Raw genomic sequence first — 8,894 nt, 5'->3', positions numbered from 1 at the left:
AGGTCCCCGCCCCAAAGACCGGCTCTTTATTCCTCTCCATAGATGTTGCCTGACCTGCTGAGTTCCTCCTGCATTTTGTGTGTGTTACTCTGGATTTCCAATATCTGCAGAATCTCTTGGGTTTATCACATAACGAACCATCCATAGCCACGCTTTGTTGATTGGAGTATTCAGGTACCTCTACCCTGTTAATTATTTGTGTTCAGCTTCAGGCAGAACTGAGGGGATCATTAGAATTGCTCAAGATAATCTTTGAAGTTGCGAAGGGCGAAGGCGTGAGGAGAAGCGGGAAAAGCTAATGGATGTTGGGTGACCAACGCGTTTAATAGCAAGAGGAAGTCCTTACAGTTGACTCATTCGAGTGGTGGATTTCGGGAAATGACTACATCAGGTCCTAGTCCGATAGCAGAAGCACGGGTTTGCTTGGCATAAATGCAAAATGGGCTGGCGGGGAAGAATTTTCATAAGGCAGGTGGGAAATAAAAGCAGAACGTGAAGGGCAAGTCGTTCATTAATGCTGGAAGGGGCAAGGCCGCAAATCCATCAATCACAACAGGAGCCAAGTAAATAGCTCTTTTCCCGCCAACGGTTTCAGCCACCAGCAAATGGATTGTCCTACGAATGCAATGCGATTCACGTTACTAATGTGTTTCTGTTCTACTGATTCAATATAAATAATTCAATCGGTCGGACCTCTGAATGCCTGCATGACTAATATTTCCAGACATTCATTATTAACACATTACTCAGTACTTAGCGAAGCTCGCAGCTCTCCTTTTTCACACTTTAAAAAGATACATTATTCTCCAGAAATTGAATTTTTCCTCTGCATTATCTTCTAATTAGTTTCTTTCAACTTCTCCACAGCATGACCCCCCAGACCTTTATGAAGACAGTATATTTAAGGAAAAGGGGGCGGGGAGGGGGAATGAAGTGGTACATCCGCACCCGACTGTCAAACACGACGGTAATACAATATCAGTTTCCTTGGATAGAGTCGGTTGTTCAAATATTCGCGGCGAGTGCAATTTGAAGGCACGCGGTTTCTTTTTTAAACTGTTTCATTTCGTCTATCTAGTGACCGCAAAATTAACACTGTCCATGGAACTGATTTGTTTTAAGAAAACCGCACCGGTTTCCTTTTTAAAGCTTTCAAAACTGCAATCTTAGTGCATATAAGTCTGCAAAAAAAAAACTTGCTGGACCAACGTCAGATTCAGAAAGGATTTATATTCCGCCGCCGGAGTGCAAATTCCCCCATGTTGTAGGCGTGCACATAGAAACCTCTCTCCACTCTCGCCCTCTCCGCTGAGACCAAAGCAAAGGCTCTGTTAAAATGTTGGTACGGTTGACGTGGTCGCGAGGCAAGAAATGGAGCGTTTAAAATGGGATTCCACCCATTTCTGACGTGGCCGTGTGCCGCGCTCCCTCTTGTATAAAGAGTGGCTGAGCCTAGAGCACCGCGTCAGTGTTCGTGGACAGCTCCGTGGTGCTGAAGTCGCTCCCGTGTAACTCGCGGTCTCGGGCGACGCTTCGCTTCTCCTTTCCCACCTCCCCACTCCTACTCTCCTCGAAAGATGTCCCGCGGAATCTTCAGCAGATACTTCGTCCTCTTCTTCCTCTTGGCCAAAGCGGCGGCGCAAGAATTCGCCCAGACGCGTTTTATCTGCACTTCTATCCCTCTGGAGATGGAGCCCATGTGTTCTGCTCCGATGCAGAACAGCGGTCCGGTGGAGGACATCAAGGGGACCATACTCCAGCTCCGGGAAACCATACTGCAACAGAAAGAGACGATAATGAACCAGAAAGAGACCATCCGGGAGCTCACGGCCAAGCTTAGCAGATGCGAGAGTCAGAGTCTGTCAGAGCCCTCGGTGAGTGAAACAAGATCCGCGCAGGGATTCAGCATGGAACAGTCAGGGGGCAGTAGAAATTCCGTGGCATATCTCTCTCTAGATCAAGCGGACACACTAAATCAATTTGGACAAACTTTGCAAACACTCAAAGCACGCCTGGAGCAATTAGAGGTAAATATGTACAAGTAGAAAATGAACGTCTCAGTTCCGTCAAACCAAATAGAAACCAGTTGTTAAAACAATCTGGACCGGCGGTAGCTAGTGCAGTAGACTAAGTCCCATTGTTTATCGGGATTCACAGAACAACTGAAATAAAACAGGACCTGGGAATTAAATTTCGGTCCGATTGTATGACCTACTAAACACCATGAGATGAACGGCTTATTGGGAAGGTAGTTAAGGGTGGGTTTTATAACATACGCTCTTCAACTCGGGCTGCATTAGCTGTTTTTTAGTAGTGCGCAGTGCTTCCTCAAGCTTTGTTTTATTATCGAAACATCTTTTTTTTTTACCCTTTGTGTTCTTTCCGTGTGCACCGGAGTACAGCAGTACAACCGAGTCAACACCACCGCCCAGACAAACACCTTGAAAGACCTCCTGCAGAACAAGATAGACGATTTGGAGAGGCAGGTTCTGTCCCGGGTCAACAGCCTGGAAGAAACAAAAAACCTGGTGAGGAACGACACGACGGAGAATCGGGGCAAGATTGAGAACGCTCTCAACTCTCTTCACCAAAGGATCAGCGATTTGGAGAAAGGTACGTCCCTGACCGGGAGCCTCTGAACTCGGACCATCCCAGAGCTTTAACGAGTGAAGTTATGGTCTGCAAGAGGCTATGAGCTGTCTTTATTTAAACTGTTTGCTCGCTATATTTACCATTACATTCTCAAATATACTACGCTGTAAAATGGGGTAAATACGGGTAATAATATTTTAGAAAAACACCTAGTTTGCTGGCGGGGCATTGCTAGAGGGAAAGCGAGCCCGCAGAGGGAACGGGTAACGTGTTATAATTATCGTCATTGAGAAATGTCCTAACGCGTTGTAATGATGTTAAGCTTTTCGGTGCATCTAGAAAACAGGGGGATCGAGACACAGGATGTAAACGTTACGGGGGTCGTAGAGACGGCGAAAATGCCTGTGTCAAAACTCAGCTGAACTCCTTCCCAAAATCCGTTAGTTTCTCCTGCATCCCCTATATGTAGCGAGCTGTCCGCAGCCAGGTGTTCTGTGTGTAAGGGGGCGGTGTTTGGCTGGGTGGAGGCTCCACGATCTCCAGGCAGCGCTGGAACGCGAGCCATAGGCGCATTACGACAGTGTTCCGGCACCATAAGCTCCTTGCTTCAGTGAAACTTCCTCCGGATCAGCCGAGCCCGGAGACCGCCCCCACCGCCATCCACCCGCCCCCCACGCCCGCGTTGCAGCAATATGGATTGCGCAGCGGTCTCCAACTATAATGGAATCAGAGGCGTCCCAGGACGCCTCTCACATGACTCGGATTATACTGCGGGGCGCGCTGGTGGGGATTAATCCGGAGTGGCAGTTATGTAAGAAATGGTCATGATCCAGTGTATGAATCATCCAGAAGCCGGCACTCAGAGAAAAAAAATCACAGGTGACTGGATCGCATTAGATTCAGGAGCTCTGTGATTCCTGTGTTTGGTCACACACAGTTTCCATCTAATAATGCAATCCTATTATGCATGATTACTTTGTAGGGCAGAAGAATTCCAGGCCGACTGATAAATTCCAGATCACATTTCCCCTGAGAACAAACTACATGTACGCCAAGGTGAAGAAGAGCCTGCCCGAGATGTACGCCATGACCGTCTGCATGTGGCTCAAGTCGAACGCCTCTCCGGGCGTCGGCACCCCGTTCTCCTACGCCGTCCCGGGACAAGCGAACGAGCTGGTGCTCATCGAGTGGGGCAACAATCCGATGGAGATTCTAATCAACGACAAGGTAGAGGAGAGACAAGCAGGCCCTTCGGCCCACCCTCTCCGTGCTGGCCTTTCCACTCTCTGCACCGCACATTGTCCACGTTTAGCCTCGACCCTCCTTTGCATAGGCGATCCAACTGTTTGCCTAAACGCTTCGTAAGTGTGCCGCGAGTTCGTTTCACTAAATCTGCAGGTCCTTCGGCCGGCCATGTCTATGCCTACCATCATCATTCCATTTACCAGCACTTGGTCCGCAGTCTTCTCGGGCAGTAAGTGATTGGAATTGGAACCCCCACTCCTATTCCGTAATTCAAATCCCTCCCCATCTTGTCCAATCCGTGCGTATGAACTATTCGAATCATTGCACTTCATGTACCTGGGCTCTGAATCCGAACTAGAGTTGAGCTCCGAAGCTGGACAATTCGTTTCCTCCAGCGGATTGCTTGTAGCTCCAGATTCCAACACCTGCAGTGCCCTGTGTGTCTAACACGGACCCTTGCTGGAATGGATGTACCCTAGCGATTCTGATTTAGTCAGACCTGCGGAAGTGTAAGGCAACAGAAGGAGGCCCGGGTGCCTCAGGGGCTGGAGTTAGGCAGAATACCAATTCTGCTAAAGGAAAGGCGAATAACTATCCATTCAGTATATCTGAATAGCGATAGAACTGGAAATACCCGTTAGGTCAGACAGCGCTTATGGGGGGTGGGGGAATAGAGGAAACTTTTTGGACTACGGAAAGATTATCCACCAGAAACATTTTCTCTCCACGGATGCTGTCAGACCTGCTGAGTGTTTCCTGTATTAATTATGGGGCAAGTTTAATGATTTTCTAATCTACCATAAGACACAGAAGCAGAATTAGGCCATTTGGCCCATCAAGCCTGCTTCACCGTATCTTCATAGCTGATTTATTATCCCTCTCAACCCCATTCTCCTATCTTCTCCCTGTAACCTTTGACACCCTTACGAATCGAGAACCTATCTGTAACAAGAGAGCTATGAATGGTGGTGAATCCAAGTGCAGAGTAAGGTCTAAATTTAACTCATACTTGAAATAAACAAAATGATACAAACAACATCCAAAGGCAAAATCACGAACAGTAGTACCAGAAATGGAACTCCTATGATTGAGCACTGAGTGCTCTGCATGAGGCCTTTAAGAACAGACTTTCTATGAAGGAATGTGGCAGGTAATAATTGGCAGTCTGAATCTTAAAAGGACAGCAGCAGCTAACTATACTCCAGGGAATTGGAGTACCAAAACTTGGATCTCTGTCACTCTTCTGTTGGGTCCATGACACTATCCACCTTCGTTATAAATATACCCAATGACTTGACCTCCACAGTCACTTGACACAGACTCCAGAAGTCAAAGGTATCAATGGGAAAGCATCTCATCATAAGTTCTAATTGTAATTTTTATAGGTGGCGAAACTCCCTTTCGTTATCAATGATGGAAAATGGCATCACATCTGCGTTACCTGGTCCACAAGAGATGGCGTCTGGGAGGCATATCAAGATGGCATGAAGAGAGGGAATGGTGAAAACCTAGCACCGTGGCATCCCATTAAACCAGGTGGCATCATGGTTCTGGGCCAAGAGCAGGTGGGTAGACTATTGAAAACTACAAACTGAGGATTAGCCTTTCGAATCCACACTTGCAGTGCTGTCCAATGCAAATTTGCAGACTTCCTAAATGAGTTCCAGGTTAAAGATTGAACTACAGAGGGCAGCCATCAGCTCTGAGGGCATCAGAATGCCATAAAACAAACAAACAAATCAGCTAACCAATCAATCAAACACTTAACTCGATTCTCTGGGAAGAGTGATGAGAACTGTGGGCCATTGGTCATCTCATCTCCCAGAGGCACTGACTGATTGGTCAGAGCAACACCAATCACTCCAGTCAGTCTGTGAGCCATGTCTGCGCTCTGTGCCATTTTATAGATCAGGCAACTAGTTTTAGGTACTGAGCCCCACAGTTTAAGAGCATAGTTCAAAAAAAAAAGCTGTCTTGCCAATGGTCTTTTTGCTTATATTTGAGAGACTGGCAGAAGATGACCTGAGAGCTCAAGCAAGATTATAATAAAATCAATTAATTGACATGTCTGTGTTCCAATGACACTTATAAACCGAGATGATTGGAGTGCTTTGTAAACATAACAAACCACAAGCCAGCTAATATAAGTTTGAAACACTTCAAGGATATTTCAGTAGAGATGTTCTCTTTCCCCTGGTGACTACTGTTGTCAACAGAGGCTTTTCCACTTTGGAACTTTTCCATGATTGTAGTACAGAATAATTACAGCAGTTTTATCTACCTATCTATTTATTTTTATTTTGAGATCCAGCATGGTAACAAACCTTACCAGCCCAATGAGCTCACACATTCCAATTACACCCATGTGGCCAATTAACCTAAGAACCTGCAGGTCTTTGAAATGTGGGAGGAAACTGGGGTACCTGGAGGAAACCTATGCAGTTGTGGAGCGAACACACAAACTCCTCACAGACAGTGGTGGGATTTGAACCCGGGTTGCTGGCGCAGTAAAGCCTTACGCTGACAGCGATGCTACCATGCCGCCCTTTTGCGGTAAATGGATGAATCCTTGGACTGTTAAGTAGAAAAGGAGGTTTTAGTCTTTTCTCTAATGGGAATTTGGATTCATCATTTAACATTACACTATTAATGCACTGCCAGGGCTGGTGGTAGAGGCAGATTCATTAGGGGGACTTAAGAAGCTCTTAGATAGGCATATGGATGATAGAAAAATAGGGGGCAATGTAGGAGGGAAGGGCTAGATTGATGTTGGAGCACAATCTCCAGTTGTGCTGGAGTATGTTCGACCAGCACAACATAGTGGGCTGAAGGGCCAGTACAGTAATGTACTGTGTTGCAATGTGTTCTAATGCGGCTGAGTGTTGGGATATGGGGGGTGCAATGTGTTCTAATGCGACTGAGTGGTAGGGGTATGGAGGTGCATTGTGTTCTAATGCGGCAGAGTGGTAGGGGTATGGGTTTTTTTTACACAGTGAGTGACGGGTGCGTTCGGGAACGCGCTGCCAGGGACGGCGGTAGAGGCAGATACATTAGGGACATTTAAAAGACTCGTAGCCAGGCACATGAAAGATAGGAAAATGGAGGGGCATGTCAGAGGGAAGAGTTGGATTGATCTTGGAATGTGTTACAAGGTCGGCACAACATCGAGAGGCAATCGGCGTGTGCTATGTTGTAATGTTCGATTAACTGCACACCATGCGCAGGTAGGATATTTTAAGTCTGCCTCCCAATTGCCGACTTGTAAAATAAAGCGAGGATTGGTTCTGTGCACAATATGAAGCAGAAGGCAGTAAAATGTAGATTCTATACCATTATTATCGGTCTGGGGTTCAGCTCTGTGATGCCTAGGAAGTCTTGTAATTGACGTATTAAAGAGAAGGGTACGACATTACAATTGCTGAATTGTGTTTGTTTTTCTTTTTTTTAAACTAGGACATGTTAGGAGGTGGGTTTGATGCCACACAGGCCTTTGTGGGCGAGATGTCGCATTTCCACATGTGGGACAGGGTCCTGACTCCCGGAGAAGTCTACAGCCTGGCCAACTGTAGCACCAAGACCCTGGTGGGCAATGTCATTGCGTGGACTGAAGCCAACGTGGACATCTACGGCGGCGCCACCAAGTGGACATTTGAAGCCTGCCGCCAGATTAATTAATTAGTGAAGGGACTCTCTCTTTTACGACTCCAAAATCAAATTTCTTTTTTCAGGAATGAAACGTAAAAGAATTTTGTGCAAAAAATTACTTAAGTTCGTAAAGTATTTACAATACCTTGCCATGACAACTGGATCATGCTTCTCAGGCCTAATATAGAGGGAGTATCAAAAAGATTTTCTTCGAACTTCCGCTAACAGCAGATGACCCGAGGAAAGCAATGTGCTTTAAATACCCGCTGGTGTGTTTACTTGATGCCAATAAGCCCGAGTGCCTTTGGCAGGTACGAAATGCAACAAGTAGTTTCTCTTTTCTCATTTCCGTTTGCATAAGTCAAAACAAAACCCACATTATTTGAGATAATTGCGTTATAGGAACACATCTTGTTAATGCTATGGCTATGTACGCGTATTTCAAAATACACTCGAGTATCAACCAAGACATGGCTAAATATGTCGAACATGTACTGGTAAATTGAAGGTGTAGAATAAAGTGGAAGTATTTTTTTAAAGGAACATTCCATCCTATCACATCATTTGCTTACAGCATGGCAACTCAATAATGTGTGCGTTTATTTTGAACAGCCGTTCTTCCAGCTGGACATCGCCAGAGGGAATAAAGAACAAACGAAATGTCGCGCCCTCTAGCGACAAGTATTTTTTACAAGAAAAGAAATTTTGCAAATGTACGAAGATTTTTATTGAATTTGATGCCTGAATGAGGACCTTTTTCCCAAAAAAAATATTTAGATGATAAAATATTGTTTTTGCCAAACATTGGTTCTTTGCAAGTCAAATATTTATAAATGTAAATATTGTACACTAGGAAGTTCTATATACTGTACCAGAATCTATTACACCGAAGCCAAAGCTTTAAATATTCCAACTCCAGATCCACATCCAACAGTAAATCTCATTTCTGGATAGCGTACGATTAGAGATTACATTATGCAACCATTTCTTAAGAAAGCGCCGTTTTTATGTCATTTATGCTTTTTTTTCATTTAATGCAAATGTGACATGTACTGTCAGTTTTATTTTTACACAATAAAGAAAAAGGGTTAAAAAAAAGTGACTGGAATTAACATCAATTATTTTATCCGGGAGGGGTATGATTTTACAGGCGGTAACGTGCCCATTACGTGCTTGCTAACCCCGCCAAAATCTGATACATTGTTATCACTTTTTTTGCGTTACCGTGTATCGGCGCGTACACTTGAAGCTGAAATAATGGTAAGTTGTAAACGAATGCCCATTAAGGTTTTTTCATATGCAGGATTTCGGCCAGAAAATGCTGCAATTTTGCACCAAAAATCATTTTACCTCAGCGAAGTATTTATAACAATGAGAGGATGCTCTTACTGATACCTGACCGTCAAATTCTT

At 45.0% G+C, this 8,894-nt stretch overlaps 1 protein-coding gene across 2 annotated transcripts; it reads left to right on the top strand.

Moving 5' to 3' along the window:
* The first annotated feature begins 1,277 nt into the window (after positions 1 to 1,277).
* Positions 1,278 to 8,562, top strand: nptx1l (neuronal pentraxin 1 like). 2 transcript variants are annotated; one of them, XM_063030814.1, is made up of 5 exons: positions 1,278 to 1,874; positions 2,403 to 2,613; positions 3,575 to 3,819; positions 5,223 to 5,402; positions 7,291 to 8,562. In XM_063030814.1, the coding sequence occupies exons 1-5, from the start codon at positions 1,578 to 1,580 to the stop codon at positions 7,510 to 7,512; spliced, it is 1,155 nt and encodes a 384-aa protein (XP_062886884.1). In that variant the 5' UTR covers positions 1,278 to 1,577; the 3' UTR covers positions 7,513 to 8,562. The 2 variants fall into 2 exon arrangements, with proteins under 2 accessions (XP_062886884.1, XP_062886882.1); XM_063030812.1 differs by having other exon boundaries at positions 1,278 to 2,027.
* The last annotated feature ends 332 nt before the right edge of the window (positions 8,563 to 8,894 follow it).

This window comes from Mobula hypostoma, chromosome 22, assembly GCF_963921235.1.
Source record: "Mobula hypostoma chromosome 22, sMobHyp1.1, whole genome shotgun sequence".
NCBI classification, from domain to species: Eukaryota; Metazoa; Chordata; class Chondrichthyes; order Myliobatiformes; family Myliobatidae; genus Mobula; species Mobula hypostoma.
The sequence above is the reverse complement of the archived record's forward strand: the minus strand, read 5'-3'. Positions and strand labels throughout refer to the sequence as shown.

Coding starts and splice junctions, on each gene's coding strand:
- nptx1l (XM_063030812.1), top strand. CDS start 1,578: ATGTCCCGCGGAATCTTCAGCAGATACTTCGTCCTCTTCTTCCTCTTG. Junction 2,614..3,574: donor GATCAGCGATTTGGAGAAAG/GTACGTCCCTGA, acceptor ATTACTTTGTAG/GGCAGAAGAATTCCAGGCCG. Junction 5,403..7,290: donor TGGTTCTGGGCCAAGAGCAG/GTGGGTAGACTA, acceptor TTTTTAAACTAG/GACATGTTAGGAGGTGGGTT.